The sequence below is a fragment of the Bufo gargarizans genome, chromosome 7, assembly GCF_014858855.1.
Source record: "Bufo gargarizans isolate SCDJY-AF-19 chromosome 7, ASM1485885v1, whole genome shotgun sequence".
NCBI lineage: Eukaryota > Metazoa > Chordata > Amphibia > Anura > Bufonidae > Bufo > Bufo gargarizans.
In genome coordinates, this window is record NC_058086.1 from 100,917,595 (window position 1) to 100,941,517 (window position 23,923).

At 47.4% G+C, this 23,923-nt stretch overlaps 1 protein-coding gene across 5 annotated transcripts in view; it reads left to right on the top strand.

Moving 5' to 3' along the window:
- Positions 1–23,923, top strand: part of FOXRED2 (FAD dependent oxidoreductase domain containing 2) — a 576,662-nt gene that overhangs the window by 320,860 nt on the left and 231,879 nt on the right. For all 5 annotated transcript variants that reach the window (XM_044301271.1, XM_044301274.1, XM_044301275.1 and 2 more), the window contains one exon: positions 21,441–21,606. In XM_044301271.1, coding sequence (XP_044157206.1) covers positions 21,441–21,606 — 166 coding nt within the window. The remainder of the gene's footprint in view (positions 1–21,440; positions 21,607–23,923) is intronic.

A 23,923-nucleotide genomic window follows, 5' to 3' on the forward strand; every position in this document is an offset into this window, starting at 1 on the left:
ACTACTGTACAGGTACACGGCAGGGCGCAGAAGGAAAGGAATGCCATACGGTTTATGGAAGGCAGATTTTGCTGGACTGTTTTTTTTGACACCATGTCCCATTTGAAGCCTCCCTGATGCAACCCTAGAGTAGAACAGTGACCTCATCTAAGAAACTACACCCCTCAAGGTATTCAAAACAGATTTTATAAACGTTGGTAACCCTTTAGGGTTATTGGCAAATGGAGATGAAATTTCAGAATTTACATTTTTTTGCAAATTTTCCATTTTAATCCAGATTTTGCTGGACAGTTTTTTTTGCTATTACACTTTTTGTGATGTTAGGTGACAAAAAATGGCTTTTTTTTTACACAGTTTTTTTTTTTTTTTTTACAGTATTCACCTGAGTGGTTAGGTCATATGATATTTTTATAGAGCAAGTTATTACGGATGCTGCAAGACCTAATATGTATACTTTTTTATTCATGTAAGTTTTACACATTGATTTCATTTTTGAAGCAAAAAAAATCATGTTTTAGGGTTTCCATAGTCTGAGAGCCATAATTTTTTCAGTTTTAGGCGATTATGTTGGGTAGGGTATGATTTTTGCGGGATGAGATGACAGTTTGATTTGCACTATTTTGGGGTGCGTGTGACTTTTTGATCGCTTGCTATTACACTTTTTGTGATGTAAGGTGACAAAAAATGGTTTATTTAGCAGTTTTTATTTAATTTTTTTTACAGTGTTTATCTGAGGGGTTAGGTCATATGATATTTTTATAGAGCCTGTCGATACGGACGCAGCGATACCTAATATGTATACTTTTTTTATTTATGTAAGTTTTACACAATAATATAATTTTTTTAACAAAAAAAAATCATGTTTTAGTGTGTCCATAGTTTTTTCAGTTTTTGGGCGATTACCTTGGGTAGGGTATTATTTTTGCGGGATGAGATGATGGTTTTATTGGCACTATTTTGGGGTGCGTGTGACTTTTTGATCGCTTGCTATTACACTTTTTGTGATGTTAGGTGATGGCTTTTTTTACACCGTTTTAATTTTTATTAGGTCATGTGATATTTTTATAGAGCAAGTTATTACGGATGCTGCAATACCTAATATGTATACTTTTTATTTATTTATGTAAGTTGTACACAATAATATCATTTTTGAAACAAAAAAAATCATGTTTTAGTGTCTCCATATTCTGAGTGCCATAGTTTTTTCAGTTTTGGGGCGAATATATTAGGTAGGGTTTAATTTTTTGTGGGATGAGATGACGGTTTGATTGGCACTATTTTGGGGGTGCATATGACTTTTTGATCGCTTGCTATTACACTGTTTGTGATGTAAGGTGACAAAAATGGTTTATTTAGCACAGTTTTTATTTTTTACAGTGTTCATCTGAGGGGTTAGATCATGTGATATGTTTATAGAGCCGGTCGATACGGACGCGGCGGTACCTAATATGTATACTTTGTTTTTCCCCCTATTTTTTACACATTTTTTTTTACTTTATTTGGGGAAAATGACGTTTTTGTTTATTTTTACTTGAAACTTTTAATTTTTGGGGGGGGAAAACTTTATTTTTTTGTCCCACTTTGGGACTTCAACTTTTGGGGGTCTAATCCCTTTACAATGCATTCCAATACTTCTGTATTGGAATGCATTGGCTGTATGAGTAATACAGTGAGTATTACTCATACAGCTTCCTGCCTGTGAGATCCAGGGGGTTGGATCTCATAGGCTTGTCACCGGAAGGCAGCGAGATGCCTTCCTTAGGCATCGCGCTGCCTTCCATGCCATCGGGTCCCCCGTACAGCCGCATGGGGACCCGATGGCATCTCCGATCACCGCCTCAACCGCAGGTAAAAGCCGCAAACCGCAGGTCTGAATTGACCTGTGGTTTGCGCCGATCGCCGACATAGGGGGTCACGGGACCCCCCCACGTATTTAGCCAAGGTGCCTGCTCAATGATTTGAGCAGGCACTGGGTTCTGATCAACGCCGCCGGGCGGCGGTGATCAGAACTATACATGACATACCGGTACATCAGTTTATAACAGATCCGTTTGCATAAAAAAAAAAAAAATCTAAGTCAAAACGGATCCGTCTTGACTTACATTGAAAGTCAATGGGGGACGGATCCATTTTCAATCGCACCACATTGTGTCAGTGAAAAACGGATCCGTCCCCATTGACTTACATTGTATTTCTAGACAGATCCATTAGGCTCCGCATAGTCAGACGGTCACCAAAACGCTGCAAGCTGTGCTTTAGTGACCGTCTAAAAAACGCAACGGAGACCAAACGCAGCCAAATTGATATTAGTAGACAGGTGGTTGGCTCACACCTAGTGGCTATGATGGGTGCTACTAGCTCACTATGATGGGTGCTACTAGCTACTAGCAGCCAAATTGATGCATTCTGAACGGATCCTTATCCATTCAGATTGCATTAGGGCAAAACTGATCCATTTTGGGCTGCTTGTTAGAGCCCTGAAACGGATCTCACAAGCGGACCCAGAAACGCCAGTGTGAAAGTAGCCTTAGACTGTTCATGACTGATCCTCTTCCTGAGCCTTTCATGACCAGGCATATTTTCCATTATTTTATTTTATTTTAATTTTAATCTATTTATTTATTTATAGTACATACATTTTTTACAGCAATAAGGTTTTTTCGTTCATTACATAAATCATTTTTTTATTTTGTGGATTTCTTATGACTGTCAAGAAGATCCCATTCATTTCTTTAGGATCACAGCTACTTAGCGATCCTGGCCAGTGCCAGTGTCGCGTGTTCGCGATTCGCCGAACATGAGAACATATGGAGATATTCACGCCCGCCAAATTCGTTTACATTTTCAAGAACTTTGACCATCCATCAGGTGGTACAGGACAGCCAATTGAGACGTTTCAGCACATATAGACATACCCCCTACCTTATAAATAAACCTTATCTGGCCGCCATTTTACATTCAGTGTTTTGCCAGTGTAGGGAGAGGTCCAAGCGATCAACCAGCTGTAGCACTGATGTGCATTCTGATTTATTCATCCACATCGATTGATGTGAATGGAGAAATTGGGTTTGCCAGGGCATACGGGCTGAGTGGGTTTGGATGTTGGGCGTTGCTCCTATGTCCTGGCAGACGCCTTTCCCCATTTTTTGGCAGAGGTTTTTTCATCCACATTGATCGATGCAAATCATTTTTTCTTTCAGCCCGGAGGCTGAACGGAAGAAAAAAATCTCATTACCCATATGCTCAATATAAGGAGAATAGCAGAAACTCCTAATGCTGGCCATACATGTAATGATTGCAGAGACCCTCAAATGCCAGGGCAGTACAAACACCCCACAAATGACCCCATTTTGGAAAGAAGACACCCCAAGGTATTCGCTGAGGGGCATATTGAGTCCATGAAAGATTGAACTTTTTGTCACAAGTTAGCGGAAAGGGAGACTTTGTGAGAAAAAAAGAAATATCTATTTCCACTAACTTGTGCCAAAAAAAAATAAAAAAAATGGACTTCCGGTTCCAGCGCTGGGATGCAGGACGTGGAGTGAGTGATCTCCGGTGCCTGTCCCTATATCATCTCCTGCGCTCCGATCCTAACGACAACGAGGGGGCCCGAAAGTCACATGGGGGATCCCACAGAGTGGCGATCAGCGGTCCATTGACCGATATTTGCTGAGGAGTGGCAGTCGACAAGTCATGAGCGGGACAAGACAGACCGCAAGTGCTGCGCCGGGCAAGATGGCGGACTCCGGCCCTGAATACCGGACTAACAGTCAAGGGGCTACAGAGGTTGCGGATAACAGCGGTAAGCTGGCTGGGGACTTACTTAACATAGATTACAAAACTTTGGCTATTGAAGTGGCCAAGTATCTGGCCCCAGACATCAAAGAGACTCTTGCTAAGACCCTCTCGCAGTCCCTGCATGAGCTGCATAACACGATGGCGAGGCATGAGGCAAGCATAGAAGAGCTGGAGCGAAGGGTCGTTGCAATGGAGGACGATGTCTCCAGATGTACCCACAATGCCCAGGATCTTTTCAAGCAGAACATCGTGCTGAAAGATCGCCTAGAAGACCTGGAGGACAGGTCTAGGCGGAATAACCTACGTATAGTGGGCTTACCAGAGAGCATTAAACAGCCGGCTCTGAAAGAGATCTGCGAGGTCGAGATACCTCAAGCCTTGAACCTGAACGGGAGGCATACAGTGGAGAGGGTTCACAGAGTAGGCCCTGCTATGGACTCTCGGATGCAAAACCGCGCCAATTCGCAGAGCCTCCACCGCGTCAAGTCATTATGCGGTTCCTGGATTATAATGATAAGGATGCCATTCTGAGGGCTTTTAGAGCCCTCAAAGGACCGCTGAAAGTCAGGTAACATACCATACTAATGTTCGCTGACTACTCTGCAATGGTGGCAAAAAAATGGCGCAAATTCAGTGCTGTCTGTTCGGAGCTGTATAGGCAGCAAATAACATTCCAACTGTTATACCCGGCGATTTTGAAAATCTCCACTGTAGATGGCGAGGTTAAAACTTGCCACGATCCTGATGCTGCCACGGAGTTCCTGCGTGACAACAACTTAGAGGGTGAGCCAAGGCGCAGAGGAAGGTCACCAAGGCAGCGACAACAGAGCAGAGAGAAAGCGGGGAGCCCGCAGTGGAGACGTTCACCCCCTATGGATAGGCAGAGACGTGACTGGGAGCCGATCCCGGTTGATAAGAGGGTCCCTCGTTCTACAAGAAGAAGAGACTCATGGTCAACATAATGGGGACACTGCGGGTAGCTATGTTTAGTTTTGTTGCGGATCCCCTGAGGCCCATCCACCATCAGTGATTTAAAATGGACGTGGGGTAAGGCACTCGGTAGACGCGGGGACACACACAAAGGTGGACTTTATAACATTGCCCGTGCGTTTGCATAATCGTATGTTCTAGCACTTTATGCGGTCAGTATTGTACTAAGTAAGGGGGACAGGTAGTTGAGTACTGTAGCCCAGAAAAAAGAGAAGTCAGGGAGTAAGGAAAGAGGGTTCGACGTAGGTACATGTATTGCAATAAGAGTTCAGTTTTAGGAGATATTCCTAACAGGGGTGGGGGGAGAGGGGGGTAGTTTATTGTGTTGTTCGTAATACTGTTCATGTTCATTCTTATGCATCAGCTGACGCTTATCTCCGGAATCTCTTAGCTATGGGTTATGTCTATCCAGCTGTAATCCCGGTCATTGAAAGGTCAAATATTGAGAATAGCTGTAAATATGAAGATAGTTAGCTGGAATGTGAAGGGCCTCCGCTCGCCGCAGAAGAGGTGGATGATCCTCCGCCACCTTAAAAAATTGAAACCTGATGTAGCATTGCTTCAGGAGACTCATTTATCGGCAAGGGACTTTGGGAGGATGCAAAAACTGTGGGTTGGTCAGGTGATCGGATCAGCCTCCTCTGAGCGGAAAGCGGGAGTCCTGATATTGTTTAACAAAGCGTTTAATTTCACCTTGCTGGGTTTGGCAGCAGACGACAAAGGGAGGTGGGTCAAGGTATCGATAAAGGTCCAGAATATGTAGTACACTATTTTTAATGTATATGGTCCGAATACCAACAATGCACAATTTTTTAGGGCACTGGAAGGCGAATTGCTGTCGGATAAGACTTCAAACTTGATAGTGGGGGGTGACTTTAATTCGGTAATGTTGGGGCAGGAAGACAGGAAGACCAAGTCGAAGGGAGGTAGGACTAATACGGCTCATGACGCAGTATTGGGGCTGATGATAGAGACAGTGGGATTAGTGGATCCCTGGAGGCAGCTTCATCCAGATGACAGGGCCACCACTTTTTACTCCCATGCTCAGGACTCATGGTCACACATTGATTATATATCTTTACTCAGGGTTCTTTATCGGGTTTGGTGGAACATGCTGATATCAGTGACATTAACATATCAGATCATGCTTCGGTAACCCTGATCTTGAGGGACACCTTCTCAAAGGGTTCAGATTATCTATGGAGGTTTCCCTCGAACCTATTAGGAAATTAGGATTTTCCAAACTAATAGGTTGGTGGGAAGAGTACAAGGAAAGTAATCAGATCCACATGGACAACCCGGAACTTTTCTGGCAGGCATCCAAGGTGGTCTTGAGGGTGCATATCATGAGCTATGTATTCAAGAAAGCGTGTCAGCAGTCATTGGAAAGAGCAAGTGATAGAGTTAGACGGATTTACAGGCAGTTCACAGAGAGGCCTTCGGTAGAAAATTAGGCAAAGTGGGTAGATGTGCGCCAAGCCTTTGAAAGTAGTGAAAGACATAGAGTCTCTCAGACAAACGCATTTTGAAGCTAAAATGTATCGCTATGGGAACAAAGCTGGCCGTTTACTGGCCAACCCAGCGAATGGCCAGAGAACGCCTCAGTATATATCCAGTCTTAAGGATGGCAAGGGGGAGGTAGTCATCGATCCGGCAGGCATAAATGAAATAGTAGGTCAATATTATGCGGCTTTGTATGAGGACAGCTCCTCAACATCACTAGTAGATACCCTTTTAGACGGTGTGAACCTACCCACGGTAACATCTGAGCAACTTCAGAAATTGAACGCGGACGTGACCATGGAGGAACTTCAATTGGTCATTAAAGGCCTAAAAAACGCAAAGGTTCCGGGGCCCGACGGTTTCTCGGGAGAATATTATAAGATATTGATTTCACAGGTTTCCCCAGTAATGGTGCAGCTCTACAATTACATACTGAAGGGCAAGTTCCAACCAGATAAAGATAATATATCTTACATTAAACTCCTGCCCAAACCAGGGAAAGATCCCCTTCTGCCTAGTTCATATAGGCCTATATCTCTAATAAATGTAGACACAAAGATTCTATCCAAAATCATTGCTGATAGGCTGGCCTCCTTTCTTCCGTCCCTGATAGGGGCTGAACAGGTGGGGTTTGTGCAGGGTCGTTCAGTGGTCAAAAACATTAGGACTGTCCTAGCAGTTCTGGATAGGGTTAGTCACAACCCTATTCCAGGGGAAACTCCAGCCATGCTCACCTTGGATGCTGAAAAAGCTTTTGATAATGTAAGGTGGGCATGGCTAGAAGCAGTGCTGGACAAACAGGGATTCAAGGGAGCTTTTAGGATGTTTATTACAAATCTATATAAGAATTCAAAAGCGTGGGTGTATACTCAGGGCTACCTCTCCAAACCCTTTAAACTGGAAAAGGGTATGAGACAGGGGTGTCCGCTTTCTCCTTTGCTATTTAATTTGGTGTTGGAACCCCTGTCACGGCTCTTATGTTCATCAGAACTGTATAAGAGTGTAGAGGTGGGTTCGTCACAGGTGAAGGCGGCACTTTTTGCCGATAACGTGGTGTTATTTCTGGCTAAACCGGAGGAGCACATCCCAGCTATTTTTAAGGCCCTGGAGACCTTTGGAAGTTATTCAGGATACAAGGTTAACATTTCTAAATGTGAACTCCTACCTCTATTACCCATGAGTGATACTTTAAGGAAGGTGAACAGGGATCAGGGAATCGGTATAGCCAAATCATACATAACATATCTCGGGGTGAAAATAGGGAGGGATCCACACTCCTTGTATCAACTTAATTTTCCTCCATTGCTGTCCCGAATCAGAGCTGATCTGGATAGATGGTAGGGACTACCCCTCTCCTTGATGGGAAGGTGCTGTTTGGTGAAGATGATGGGGGTTGCCAAATTGTTATACCCGATGCAGACTATCCCATTATTATTACTGCATGCTGATGTCAAACTCCTGGAGAGTACATTTGTGCGGTTTATATGGCAGGGCAAGAAACCAAGAGTTGCCCTGGATAAACTGAAAGTGAGAAGAGATTTGGGGGGTGTCAACTTCCCAGACATTTGGGTAATCACGTGTAATAGCAGATACATATTGGATTGGGCAAACCAGACGTCTTTTTACACCAACCTTAGTCTGGAGAATCAGTTAGCAAAACCCTGGGACTGTCACGGAAGGTGCACAGGAAACAAGACAATGCAAAAATGAATATATGACTCACTGGATCCAAAACTAAGGAACAAAAGGGAGACCCCTGCATAAGACCTGGCACTCTCCCTGACTCTGCTCAGCCTATGCAAACACCCCAAAGGTGGATGATCGCATATCCACGAACCTCGACTATATAACACCTGAACACCCTACAATAGTGAGGGGACACGACCACCGACTCCCTACTCTAGACACGGAGGGAGTCAGGGTCACCTGGGATCCAGCAAACATAAAATCACAAATGAATGTACAACACTTATCTTGTAGCAGACTGGGAAATGGATCAGCATGCACACACACTCCAGGAAGTTGTATAAACCGCACACTAATGCATTATGGGAAGGAATTTAAAGGGATGCAATCAGTCCAACTACAAGACAGCTGAGAGAGGCTAACGAGATGAGGAACTAGAAACCAAATCAAAGAAGCTCAAGGAGGAGGTTCTGAAAGGCATCTGTCAGATCTTCTCAGATGTCTGGTTGTGACAGTACCCCTCCCTCTACGAGTGGACTCCAGACACTCAGAGCCCACCTTCTCAGGATGGGACCTATGGAAAGCCCTGATGAGACGAGTGGCCTTAATGTCCGTCACTGGGACCCATAACCCTCCCAATGAACGAGGTAGGTCCGTAATGAAGTCCATGGACAGATGTGTCCAAGGACGGGAAGGAATGGGTAAGAGAAGGAGAGGACCTGATGGCCGTGAATGAGGGACTTTGGCACGAGCGCAAGTCTCGTAGGCTGCCACAAAACCCTCAACCGACTTACGAAGCACAGGCCACCAGAATCTCAGAGCGATGAGATCCACTGTGGCTCTTGCCCCCGGGTGCCCAGCAAGGACTGTATCGTGGTGTTCCTTAAAAATCTTGTGTCTTAAAGCGAGAGGCACAAACAACCTCCCAGGAGGACAAAGATCAGGAGCCTCTGACTGGGCTGCCTGCACCTCTGCCTCCAATTCAGGAAAAAGAGCAGAGACTACCACACCTTCAGCCAAAATGGGACCCGGGTCTTCAAAATTCCCACCTCCAGGAAAACAACGTGACAGGGCATCTGCCTTCACATTCTTAACCCCAGGGCGGAACGTGACAACAAAATTAAACCTTGAAAAGAACAAAGACCATCTGGCCTGTCTCGGGTTCAGACGCTTGGCTGATGGTCAGTAAACACGGTAATAGGGTGTCTGGCTCCCTCTAGCCAATGGCGCCATTCCTCAAAAGCCAACTTGATGGCCAACAATTCCCTATCTCCCACATCATAATTTCTCTCTGCGGAGGAGAATTTCTTCGAGAAAAAGGCACACGGTCGCCATTTGGCAGGAGAGGAACCCTGAGACAAGCCCGCACCCACACCCACCTCAGAAGCATCAACCTCAACTATGAAGGGTAGGGAAATATCAGGTTCTACCAAGATAAGAGCGGAAGCAAAACTCTCCTTGATATTAGAAAAGGCCTTACGCGCCTCTACCAACCAGGAAGAAAAATCTACCCCCTTTCTGGTCATATCAGTGAGTGGTTTAACAATAGAGGAATAATTCAAAATAAACTTCCTGTAATAATTGGCAAAGCCCAAAAAACGCATTAGCGCCTTCTGATTCTCAGGAAGCTCCCACTCAAGCACAGCGCAGACCTTCTCGGGGTCCATGCAAAAACCAGAAGCGGAGAGAAGAAACCCTAGAAATTGAATTTCTGGAACCGCAAACACACATTTTTCCAGTTTTGCGTATAATTTATTCTCCCGCAGGATGAGCAAGACCTGACGTAAGTGATCCTTATGAGTTTTGAAATCAGGAGAAAAATTCAAAATGTCATCCAAATACACTAATACAAATTTTCCCATCAAATGATAAAAAATGCTGTTCACGAAATGCTGAAAAATGGCTGGGGCATTCATCAAACCAAAAGGCATAACCAAATTCTCAAAATGGCCCTCAGGGGTATTGAAGGCTGTCTTCCATTCATCTCCTTCTCTGACCCTGACCAGGTTGTATGCCCCTCTTAGATCTAATTTGGAAAAGACTTTAGCCCCAACAATCTGGTTAAACAGGTCCGGGATCAGAGGAAGCGGATAAGGGTCACGAATGGTGATACTGTTCAGCTCCCTGAAATCCAGATAAGGTCTTAAAGAACCATCTTTTTTCTTAACAAAGAAAAAACCAGCGGCAACAGGTGACTTCGAGGGTCGTATGTGTCCTTTTCTCAGACTCTGAGATATAAGCACGCATAGCGACCCTCTCAGGTTGGGAAAGATTGTATAAACGAGATTTAGGCAGCTTGGCGCCTGGTATGAGATTAATAGGGCAATCGTACTCCCTGTGCGGGGGCAAATCCTGAACTCCACTCTCAGAGAAGACATCCGAAAATTCAGAGAGAAAAGGTGGTACAATTCTCTCTGCAAAAGTCACTCCAACCATTTATTTGCCTCGCTTGCCAATCAATGGTGGGGTTATGTTTAGTGAGCCAGGGTAGCCCCAACACAAGAGGAGTAGGTAATCCGCTAAGGACGAAACATGACACATCCTCAACATGAGCATCACTCACAATTAAACGAATATTGTGAACTATGCCCTTTAATGATTTCTGAGAAAGTGGAGCGGAAGCAATAGCAAAAAACAGGAATATCCTTTCCCAAAGTACATACCTGGAAACCATGAGTTATCGCAAAATTATTATCAATGAGATTGACAGCTGCTCCACTATCTACAAAAATCTCACAAAAAATGTTCTTGCTCTCTAGCGCCACCCTGGCAGGCAGGACAAACGGGAACTACAAGCAAACGGAAAACCTTCCATTTCCGCCTCAACCCTGCCAATAGTAACAGATGGAACATTTTTAAAAGATTTTTTCCTTTTTGTTTCTTTATTATTCCCAGAAAACTGCCTGAATCTCCTAGAGGGACAAACATTTGCCAAATGATTTATACCTCTACAACAAAAACAAACCTTCCCATGCGGGCTGAATCTTCTATTGTCAGAGGCAATCAACCCCAGCTGCATGGGTTCCTGCTCAGAAGGGGTGACAGCGACTGAGACCCCTGCGCACAGAATGAGACCGCTGCACTGTCCTAGGACTGAGTATGACAGGAAGGAGAGATCTCTCCTCTCTCTCTAAGACGCCTGTCAATACGAACGGCCTGAGACATAGCAGCGTCCAAGGAGATAGGCCTCTCATGAAAGGCAAATGCATCTTTCAATCCCTCTGAAAGACCATGGCAAAATTGACTTCGGAGTGCAGCATCATTCCAACCAGTATCAGCTGCCCATCTCCGAAATTCTGAGCAGTATATCTCTGCGGATTGTTTACCCTGGCATAACAGACGTAGTCTAGACTCAGCCAAAGCAACACGATCCGGATCATCATATATCTGACCCAGGGCTAAAAAGAATTCATCCACTGAACGGAGGGGCCGTGCCCCCTCCGGCAGCGAAAAGGCCCACGGCTGAGCGTTACCCCTGAGCAGCGATATAATGATCCCCACCCTCCGTTCCTCACCAGAGGAATGGGGAAGAAGGCAAAAATGGAGTTTGCAAGCCTCTCTGAAACGCACAAAATTCTCACTACCCCCGGAGAACGTATCCGGGAGCGAGATCTTAGGCTCAGAGCAAACTCCATGAGCGTAAGCTGAACGGTTTGGCGGTTTATAATGTCACGGAAGGTGTACAGGAAACAAGACAATGCAAAAATGAATATATGACTCACTGGATCCAAAACTAAGGAACAAAAGAGAGACCCCTGCATAAGACCTGGCACTCTCCCTGACTCTGCTCAGCCTATGCAAACACCCCAAAGGTGGATGATCGCATATCCACGAACCTCGACTATATAACACCTGAACACCCTACAATAGTGAGGGGACACGACCACCGGCTCCCTACTCTAGACGCGGAGGGAGTAAGGGTCACCTGGGATCCAGCAAACATAAAATCACAAATGAATGTACAACACTTATCTTGTAGCAGACTGGGAAATGGATCAGCATGCACACACACTCCAGGAAGTTGTATAAACCGCACACTAATGCATTATGGGGAGGAATTTAAAGGGATGCAATCAGTCCAACTACAAGACAGCTGAGAGAGGCTAACCAGATGAGGAACTAGAAACCAAATCAAAAAAGCTCAAGGAGGAGGTTCTGAAAGGCATCTGTCAGAGTTTCTCAGATGTCTGGTTGTGACAGGGACCTGATGGCATTGTTGCATACCAGTGTTTCCAATTTGCTAGGACCAATTAAAAAGTCCTTGCTACTAAGAGATACCATTGTAGTATGGAAAGTACTGCGGAGGATGTATGGTTTGCCTTATCGAATTTCTAAGCATCTCCCAATTGCAGCTAATCCCAGTTTTGAGCCAGGAAGGAGCAGCAAAGGTATACTTGCGTGGTTACGGAAAGGGGTTAGGAGAATAGGCGACTTATTCCATGAGACGGAATCTAGGTGGATGACACTGAGGGAATTGAGAGAGAAGTGGAAATTGCAGGACCTGTCTTTCCTACCGTACATGCAAATCATGTCCTATGGTAAGGGATTGTGTAAGGACCTAACAAAGGAATGGAGAGCGAATGAATTTGACACACTCCTGCAGATAAAAACCAGACCAACAATTTCACTTCTCTATCAATCTCTTAGGGACAAATGGGAGAGAGTAGACCCTAGGAAGATGTTCCGGAGGTGGGAGACGCTTTTAGAGATGAAGGATGTATATCAGTCTATCTGTTCAGGCATAGGGGCGCTGCACAAGGCTATTCCGGATGAGAATTGGCAAGAGACCCATTTTAAGATTCTACACCACGCAATATATGGGTTTGATGTTCCCAATGCGGGTACAAAACAGGACAGACTGACTGCATGTCCAAAGTGCAATCTTTCAAGGTCAGATTTGTTTCATGGGTTATGGAGCTATCCAAAGTTGAAGTCATTGGAATGATGTTTCAGACCTACTGAGGAATTGTGGTAGGAGTGAGACAAATATTACCCCTGCAATGGCGATCTTACATGTCCAAATCAGTAGAGACGAACAGTCTGATAGTTACACAACAGCTTCTCTTTTTCTACTGGAGCACAACATTTTACTAGGGGCAAAAAAATGTTTACTTAACCTATGGCTTCAACCTCAGACTCCTTCTGTCTCTATGGTCATCACACATTTTAGGCGTACTTTTCATCTTGAGTGGCTGGAGGCGACGCAACAAAAAGAGATTAGAGGGAAGAAGTTATATCTAACGTGGCACAAATTCATATTGGGTCATATTGATCCCTGTGAATATGTACGGATTATGTCTCCCTTTAAGCTGACAGAATGGTATTTGGTAGAGGATCTAAAGGATAAACTGGGGGCCCTGAAGGTGGCATAGGCCCAGCTAAGAGCCTATATAGTCGGGTGAAGCCGGATGCGGAGTTTAAGCTGATGTTGGGAAGGGGGGGGGGGGGGGGGGACTGTTAATTATGATGTAACATGCTGAATACACACATTCATGTTTCTTATGTCAATTTATGCGTTTTATCATTCCCATGTCTGTAATGGTATTCTGAGGATAATGCTACATTGTTACTCTTTGGATTGGGAGAAAATAAATAAAATTAAATACAAAAAAAAAACTTCTATGAACTTGCCATGCCCCTCATGGAATACCTTGGGGTGTCTTCTTTCCAAAATGGGGTCACATGTAGGGTATTTATACTGCCCTGGCATTTTAGGGGCCCTAAAGCGTGAGAAGAAGTCTGGAATCCAAATGCCTAAAAATGCCCTCCTAAAAGGTACTCATTGGAATTTGGGCCCCTTTGCGCACCTACACTGCAAAAAAGTGTCACACATGTGGTATCGCCGTACTCAGGAGAAGGAGGGCAATGTTTTTTGGGGTGTATTTTTAAATATATCCATGCTAGGTGAGAGAAATATCTCTGTAAATTGACAACTTTGTATAAAAAAAAAAAGTCATTTACATAGATATTTCTCACACACAGTATGGGTATATGTGAAAATACACCCCAAAACACATTGCCCTACTTCTTCTGAGTATGGCGATACCACATGTGTGACACTTTTTTGCAGCCTAGGTGCGCAAAGGGGCCCAAATTCCAATGAGTACTTTTAGGAGGGCATTTTTAGGCATTTGGATTCCAGACTTCTTCTCACGCTTTAGGGCCCCTAAAATGCCAGGGCAGTATAAATACCCTACATGTGACCCCATTTTGGAAAGAAGACACCCCAAGGTATTCTGTGAGGGGTATGGGGAGTTCATGTAAAATTTTATTTTTTTGTCACAAGTTAGTGGAATATGAGACTTTGTAAGAAAAAAAATAATAATCCATTTCCGCTAACTTGTGACAAAAAAATAAAAACTTCCATGAACTCGCTATGCCCATCAGCGAATACCTTAGGGTGTCTACTTTTCGAAATTGGGTCATTTGTGGGGTGTTTTTACTGTCTGGGCATTGTAGAACCTCAGGAAACATGACAGGTGCTCAGAAAGTCAAAGTGCACAATTCCCCAAGTCGGTGCGCTCTGTAGTAATACGCTATCTCATCTCCTGCTGCCGCTGCAAGACTTGGGGAATCGCAGCCGCACTGCAGGCTGTCACTCTCAGGCAAGAGGGGACGGTTAGGGAGCGTGGTTACCTTGACTTGAAACAAGGAGGCCGCTGCCCCCTTGACTTTAAGCTACCCGGCACTATAGCGCTGATGGAGAATAAAACAGCGTTTTTTTCACTTACGCAGCATTGGACAACAGGATGAAGCATATGATTATTAACAGGCTGCGGGCTACTATGAGGTACTGCTGGCGGGTGTAGCTGCATTTTTGAGGTGACAGGTTCCCTTTAAAGAAATGCAAAAACCAAAGGAATCCACCAAGTAACTTTTTCAAGCAAGTATTAGGCCTCTTTCACACAAGCGTGTCCGGATGCGTTGCGGCAAACCCGCGCGAGTAGGTACCCAATTGCAGTCAGTTTTGACTGTGATTGCGTTCCGTTGTTTAGTTTTTATTGCGCGGGTGCAATGTGTTTTGCACGCTCGTGATAAAAAACTGAATGTGGTACCCAGACCCGAACTTCTTCACAGAAGTTCAGGTTTGGGTTCAAGGTTGTGTAGATTGTATTATTTCTCCTTATAACATGGTTATAAGGGAAAATAATGGCATTCTGAATACATAGTAATGAATGGGTCCGGATTCAGTGTGGGTGCAATGTGTTCACGTCACACATTGCACTCGCACGGAAAACTTGCGCGTGTGAAAGGGGCCTTAGGAATTATGTAGTATATATTTTTCTATCCCCCTATACAAACCTATTGACAATGATAAATTCATAAACTTAATATATTGCAATAACTAGGCCTGCTATTAGACAGGTATAATACAGGTGCTGTACTATGGATACAACACCTGTACCTCCTGTAGTTCTTCAGAAAATGAGCTAGACTACTTGACGAGGGTATTGGTTAATTCCCGTTCGCCACCTCTTATTCATTTAAAAGCCCATCTCCAACAACCCTTTTTCCACCATTACACTTCCCACCATTGAGCCCCATAACCAATAAAACACAGACCACCGACTGGAATGTAATGGCCACAGCAGCCGTTTATTAAATAACAAATACAACATAACATACATAATACTGTAACACCCCAATGGGGGGAGGTCCTTGAAGCCCCAAAACATCAAGCTGCCGAACCAGGGTGAGCCATTCTTGCCTCCAGCCGTAACGCCCAGCTCGAAGGCACCACCGAATGACTCCCCTCGATTCACCACAACCACTCGGTCCACCTGGGAGTCCAGCCCCAACCGTGGGGCCCCCCCAATTGTCCTCAGCTTCTACCATGACCAACTCCAAGGACCCCCCCCCCCACCGCCACCAACGCACGGACTTGACCACCTCAACTCCGGGCGTTCCTCCACAACCTCAGGGCCACCTCAATGCCCTCCTGCAGCGCCAAACTCCACATGTCCAAGCCCACAGCATTCAAATGCACACCATCCGACCTCCAATAGGCCCCCACTCCAGCCTCCAACTCCCTGTGCCTAACCACCACGGCCCCGTTCCTAGCCATGAAACGCCCTACCGCCCTATTTACCTTCACCCTTGCCTTATTCACCGCATCCACGGACCGCGCCTCCCTCCACACCTGCCGAGGAACAATGTCCGACCAAACAATCACCATACCCGGGAACAACGACCATAACCGCAAACAATCCCATTTAACCTCCTTGATCAGCTCCCGGATCGGTTTTGCCATTTAACCTCCTTGATCAGCTCCCAATCCACCTTACCACCGCAGACTCTCTATCAAAGCCGAGCTGCTGGCCATCCGGCCGAACCGCTGCCCGGACGGCCCCCCAGAAGACGTATGAATGCCCCAGAATCCACACCAGAGCGGGCGCCGCACCTGCAACAAAAGAAAACAAAAGAACAATACCACAACCTTACACTGACATACCAACTCATCACACCCGGCTATAATCGATCCAAACGAACATAGGACTTAAACCTTGCCGACTCCCAACGCCCAATCCGCTTAATAACCTCCTCGCCCAAGCCCCACCTAGCAGCCTCCGTCGCCGCACCAATCCTAAAAGAGTGACTAGAATAACCCTCCTTATCCACCCCCGCCCGGACCAAACATTTAGAAAAAACCACCGAGAACTGAAACCGAGACAAAAAGGAACCATCCGCATGCACCAACAAGGGGGACGCCACCCCCCCAGCCCCCAACCCATACTCCCGTAAACAGCGAACCGGGCACATATCGCAACCGTCAATCTGGAAAAGCACCACCTTCCGACCCTGCCCCATCGTATCCGTTTTTGACCGCCGGATGACAAACTCCACTCTGTCCGCAAACAACTCCACATCCCCTCTCAACAAACCCCCCGCTCGACTCACCGAAGGACAGACTAACTCCCCCACCCGCATAGCCCCAAAGAACGCCAACGAGAAAGCCAACCGGAACAACCGCGTTTCCCCGTCCGACACCCCTCAACTGACCCCCCAACTGAATCAACAACCCAAACGAAACCGGCCGTCTCCCATCCACCCCCGTACCCATTCTCCGCCTGCACCACGAGAAACGCTTTCGTGACATCCACCAACTTCCGTGCCTTAAAACCGAAAGCCAACCCCGCCATGTAACCATTGACTTTGCTGACCGACCAACCCTGCTCCCTACTATGACCCAAAAACATTAACAACGCCAACTCCGGCTCCTCAGATCCCCCTCCCAACACCGAACACCAATCCTCCCAGGCCCTCCACGCCCTCATATACAGATCCCACGTACCCGGAGCTAAGGACGCCCGAATAAGCCCCATTAACGTTCCTCCAACAGCTCCCACAGGCAATCCGGACACTCCAGACCAACCGCGTCCGCCTCCGGAACCAACTGCCGAAAACGAGACCACTGCGAACGAGAAAGGGCGTCAGCGATACAATTCTCCACCCCAGGCACATGCACCGCCACAACCCAGGCATTAAGCGACAAGCACTCCAACACCAACCGCTGCAGCAGCCGCACCACCAACGGCGATGATGCCGACAGGCCATTAATCGCCTGAACCACCCCCATGTTGTCACAGTGAAAACGCACCTTCCGGTCCCGGAAACGCTCCCCCCACAACAAAACCGCCAACACAACGGGAAACAATTCTAACAGCCAAATTCCGCACCCAACCCCGTTCAACCCAAGCCTCCGGCCAAACCCCCGCACACCACTGACCGCCACAGAAAGCCCCAAAATCTGCCCCCCCCGCCGCATCAGTGAATAACTCAAAATCAAAAGCCTCCACCACTCCCCCCATAAACAGCGAGCGACCGTTGTACTGGTCCAGAAAAGAATTCCAAACCCGTAAGTCCGCCCGCTGCTCCCTTCCTAACCGAATAAAATGATGCGGAACTACCACCCCCGCAGTCGCCTGCGCCAACCGCCTACAGAACACGCGACCCATGGGCATTATCCGACACGCGAAATTAAGCTTCCCTAACAGCGATTGAATCTCCCTCAACTGCAACTTCTTCACCCGAATCGCCCTTGCCACCAAACTTTTCAGATCCTCCAGCTTATCCCCCGGCAACCGACACTCCATCCTCACCGAATCAATCACTATGCCCAGGAAACTCAATTCCGTCACCGGCCCCACCGTCTTACCTTCTGCCAATGGAACCCCAAACCTCCGAAAAACAGAGCTCAATGTCTCCAACAACAAAGCGCAAACCCGCGAACCAGGGGGGCCAATACACAAAAAATCGTCCAGGTAATGAATCAGCGAATCACAACCCGCTGAATCCACAACCGCCCACTCCAGAAACGAGCTGAACGTTTTGAAGTAAGCTCACGACAGCGAACACCCCATGGGTAAACAACGATCCACAAAAAAAAAAACATCCCAAAAACACCCCAACAAATGCTGACAATCCGGATGAACCGGTAACAACCGAAACGCCGCCTCAATGTCCGTCTTCGCCATCAACGCCCCCGCCCCAAAACGCCTCACCCAACCCACTGCCGCATCAAATGACGTATAAGCTACTGAACAAACTGCCGGGTCAATCCCATCATTAACCGAGGAGCCCCTCGGAAATGACAGATGATGTATAAGGTGAAATTTATTCGCCTCCTTCTTGGGCATGACCCCCAACAGCGACACCCTCAAATTGTCAACAGGCGGTGCCAAAAATGGACCCGCCATCCGCCCGAGCAACACCTCTTTCCCCAACTTTTCCCCCACTACCTCATGATGCTCCCTAGCCGACCGCAATTTTTTTGTAAGCAAAACCGCCTCCCCCGGCACAAACGGAATTCTAAAACCTTCCGCAAAACCCAAACTCAACAAGCTCGCAGCCTCCCTATTGGGGTACCTATCTAAGTACGGCTGCATATTTTCCAGCCGCACCGGCGTCACCCCCTTCTCCAGCACTATCACCCCCTCTCCCACCGGCTCCAGCCTGCCTGCCCCCCCTAAAACACCGCGCAGCCCCATGAGTCCCTCCGCAACCGGAACATTCGTGCTTAAATTTACATTTAGCGCCGAACCTACAGTTTCCTTCATTGAAGGCAAAACACAGTCCCCTCGCCGAGGCAACCTCCGTACCGCTTGTTCCCCCACTACTTCCGTCCCCCCGAAAGGACTGCACCGCACGCACCGGGGCCGTAACCTTCAACCACAAGGCGATGTCCTTATGGTCCCACCGCATCTCAGGGCGCACCGCTTTCCGCTGCCGGAATTGCTCGTCATAGCGCAACCATGCAACCCCCCGTACACCCGATACGCCTCACCGATCTCATCCAAATAGCAAAACAAACCGGAACACGCCTCCGGCGCCTTTTCCCCAATCACACTCGCTAAGATCGCAAACACCTGCAGCCAATTTGCAAACGTCCTCGGTATCAGCCGATAACGGCGCTTCTCCTCTTCCTCCCTCTTACCGACCTCGTTCCGCACCCTATCCAAATTAAACCGCTCTAACGGGAGCAGGGAGAAAATCTCCACATACTCCCCCTTCCAAATCCTCTCCCTCACCTCAGACTTCAAATGCGCCCCCAACGGGCCCTCAAAACAAACATAAACTTCCCCTTTCGCTTTATCATCCACCCGAACAGCCTCCTCCTCCCCCTCCGTCCCCGCCTGAGTTTGCACCGACACCCCCACGCCCGGCAACCCCCGCTGCTGCTGCTCCCCCGACGACCCCGCGCCCGCAGCCACACCTTGGACCCCCCAGGCCTGTAACGGGGTCCCCCCACTCAAACCCCAACTCGCCACCAATCCCGCCAGACCCCCCAACAACTGACCCAAACCCCTACTCAAATCTAACTGGGAGCCACCCCCCACCCCGGCCCCCACACCCTGCACTACCTGCGCAAGAGGTCCCCATGAAATCTCACCTGGGTGCTGTGTCCCCATCAGCTGCAAGTCCGGACTCCAGACGATCACTCCTCCGCGACGAACCGTCACCATCTCGCTGTCCCCTGATCCCGCTAGGACCCGGGACGTCCTCCTCCGGATAGACCAAGACGCCGTACCGCTCCTTTTCACCCCGCCTCCCGGCAGGGCAGGAATGCACCCCGCAGCAGGACCCCTCAGAGCAGCTCCTGAGACTGGCTGTCACCCGTCCCCTGGCCCCACACGGACCAGGGACGCCGGGGTTAACTTCAGGGCTCGGTGCGCTCCTGGGGGCGGAGCTTCTTTCACTGCCGGCATCCTGAGGCCTGCTGCCACCGACGGACCTCCCTGCAGCAGCCCCGCGCTGACCAACGGACCTCCCACGTCGAGGGGCCGCCTCCGTGCCTGGAGTTACAGAGGCGCCCGCAGTGCCAGGTCCCGCTCCCCCGCCGACCTCAAATGATGGCGAAGATGGCCGCGACCGGCCACCCGCAAGGCTCCGCCTACCGGGAGGATTCCTCCCACGTCGGGGCCTGGAAGAAGCTGGAGTCATAGGCGCCCGACGTGGAGGGTCCCGCAAGGGGCTCCTAATGCGGCGCTGAGCCCGAGGGGGGGAAGCCGATGGCGACAGGCGCGCCGGCGGCCTGGCCCGCCGCGGCCGTAACGCCAGATGTGGAGGCAGAACAGGCGCCTCCACCGACCCCCTCAGCAACGTCCGGATCTGTTCCTGGGTCCACGCTGGGCCCCTCACCTCCGCTGCCGCCCGCACCTCCTCCAGCATGGCTTCCAGCTGCTCCATTCCCGCGGTAAGCTAGTTTCTTCTCCAACCTAAAATGGCACCCTGTCTTCCTCCTCTCACCCTATTTAACCCCCTTACCTCCACCCCCCCAGCTCAAACTACCTATCCTAACCTCGATCCCTACCTATAGCCCTCCCACTCAGCTATCTGACCCCACCCTCCCCTCCAGCTCACTAAACCAAATCCTAGTCATGTAGGCCTCCCCTAAAGGGGGCTCCGCCCCTCCTCAGTCCGGCCATTGCTATACCTCTGGTTATAGTAAACTATGGGAGGTCCTCGTGTCATCTATAATATGGACATAAAAAAAAACTGTATTACACCCATCTGAAAAGTTTCTGAATAGGGAGAAAAAAACATTTTTGAAAAGTGAACCACAGCTATCCTGAGGATAGGTCATTAGAATCATAACACTTCACAAACCCTTTAAAAGTCTGAAACCCTTGAAATCTGTTCACATGGTGTAGTGCTGCACAGTGGCTGGTGTTGCTACAGTCCTGTGCCTGTGTGGCCCAGTGCCAGACGCAGGGATGCTAACTGCAAGCTCAGTGGTGGTTGAATGAGCTTTCTCATACCCACACCCTGACCAGTGGCAAGGTAGGTGGATAAGGGGGAAAAAAAAACAATGCAATTTTTGGCACCAAACGATGTGCAAAGTTTATACATGTGTTTATACCATATATTTTTATCTTCACTATGGCACAGTATATTTATGTATTCTATTTAGACAAAAATCTATATATCGACAAGTAAACTTTATATTATCTGTTTGTTCTTAGCCAGATCTGTACATCGCATAATGGAGAAGAGATACCATAACATTCCCTGGCCATCAAGTCATTATTCAGTCTCCCAGCTTTTAAATGTATTGCTGAGGCGTATAAATGAAGCATCAGGGCTTTACCAAATGTTTGATGTCCTGGTTGATGTGATTCTTCTTGGAAAGTAAGTCCCTGTTGTACTCTCACATGCATGTAAAGTATTTGCCAAAGTGGCAGTTTTGCATTTGACTTGACTACCTTAGCTGACCGTATCTGTTGACCAAACTACAGAATCTGTTATCACCAAGTTTGCCATCACCATGCACATGTTGTACTTCATTTTTTATAATTATGTAGTGTACGGGAGAGTAATACCCCGTCACTACAGAAGGGTCACTTGGGTATTGTCGTTCCCCCTGTGTTTATGGGGAGGTTGGTATAGAACATCTTGTCAATGTACTGCTATGTATTTTCCTGTTACTGTGAAACGTGCATGTGCAGGCCGGCTAGAGTGTCATTCCAGCTCTGAGTCACTAGAGGGAGCTAGGGAACCCTAGGTTATATAAGGCCCAGTCAGGAAGTAGTAGTAGGAGACAGACAGTGGGAGCAGAGGTCAGAAATGATCCTGTGTCTGAGTGAAAGCCAAGCTATGGGCCTGTGAGAGCATAGCAGGCCCCAAGCCTGCCGACTAGGAGAGGGTAGTAAAGGCCCTGTAACCGGGTTCCGGATCCAAGGAAAAGGTTCCCCTCCTGAGTCATCATCCGTTTAGCTGAAGCAGCATAAGCAAGCCACCAGCCAAGACACAGAATACCACAGAGGCCGATCAGATAAAGCAAGAGGTACTCAAGATAACAGAGGAGGTACTAGATAAGGACAGCTTCAAGGGTACGCCAGATAAAGGGCATTAGACCTTGGAGAGAAAGTCACATGTTTCAGGACCAGTCAGGAATAGTGTGCAAGCCGCCTGTACTGCATCTCCTGTAATCAACACTCTGTATAATTCATTGCTAAGACCGGCCATTCTGTACTCTCAAGAACCACCTGTATTCTTATGGAAAACCAACCGTCTTTCATGGAACTGCGCTTCCAACTGCGTCCATGTATTATACTCACTGATATTCAGTAAAAGTTCCAGTTTTTGTTGGCTATCCTGTGCCTGCTTCATTCTTCTACAATACCATACACGGCGTGTCACCGTTTAATTGACACTGGCGTCACGAACTTTTAAATACCTGCCTGTTCCAGTATTTGCCCCAATTGAAGACGACAGTGGATCCCAGGTTAGTGAGTCAAACTGCACTACAAAGCCCAGCATACACTACTGACCCCCTGGGACACTGCAATTATGCAGGTGGGTTTTACCAGCTGCTGACCTTCAAACACTTTTTATCATAATAATAATAATAATAATAATAATAATATTTTAATTATATACTGCCAGCATGTTCAACAACATTTTTATCTTTATAGCTGGCTATCCATGTTTGTGGGCAGCATAGTGGATGGCGCTAGCACTAATGCCTTGCAGCACTGGGATCCTGGGTTTGAATCTGAGCATGGAATGTGCATGGGATTTGTATATGTTTCATATATAGATTTCCTCTGGGTGCTCCTGTATCATTTTTAGGTCCAAAATATGATAGGTTAGTTATAGTTGTTTCCTATAAAATTGGTCATTTATGTCTGTTTGAAATAAGAGATTTGAGCCCTACTGGACCTAATTATATTGACCTGCAGAATGAAGGTAACATGTCATTTATATCACACAGTGAATGTTGTAGAAACAACTCCTCACTCACAAAACCAGCCATCATAAGGCGAAGGAAAACAAAAAAAGGCTCTTAGGCTACTTTCACACTAGCATTTGGCTGTCCGCTTGTGAGCTCCGTTTGAAGGGGCTCACAAGCGGACCCGAACGCTTCTGTCCAGCCCTAATGCATTCTGAGTGGACGCGGATCCGCTCAGAATGCATCAGTCTGGCGGCGTTCAGCCTCCGCTCCGCTCAGCAGGCGGACACCTGAACGCTGCTTGCAGCGTTCGGGTGTCCGCCTGGCCGTGCGGAGGCAAGCGGATCCGTCCAGACTTACAATGTAAGTCAATGGGGACGGATCCGTTTGAAGATGACACAATATGGCTCAATCTTCAAACGGATCCATCCCCCATTGACTTTCAATGTAAAAGTCTGGACGGATCCGTTCAGGCTAATTTCACACTTAGACATTTTTTGACAATATAATGCAGACGGATCCGTTCTGAACTGAGCCACCGTCTGCATTATATGAGCGGATCCGTTCAGAACGGATTCGCTCTGAACGCTAGTGTGAAAGTAGCCTTAGAGGGCAGGGATAATAATAGCTTTGCCACATCCTGACGCCTTAAAAGGGGTATTTCAGCCCAATAAAAAAATCTCTCTGTGCAGCAGATGGTATAAAGAAAAATAAAATTGCTTATACTCAACTCACCCATCACCCGCCAGTGCCTTTCCAAAAGTGCTGCAGTCC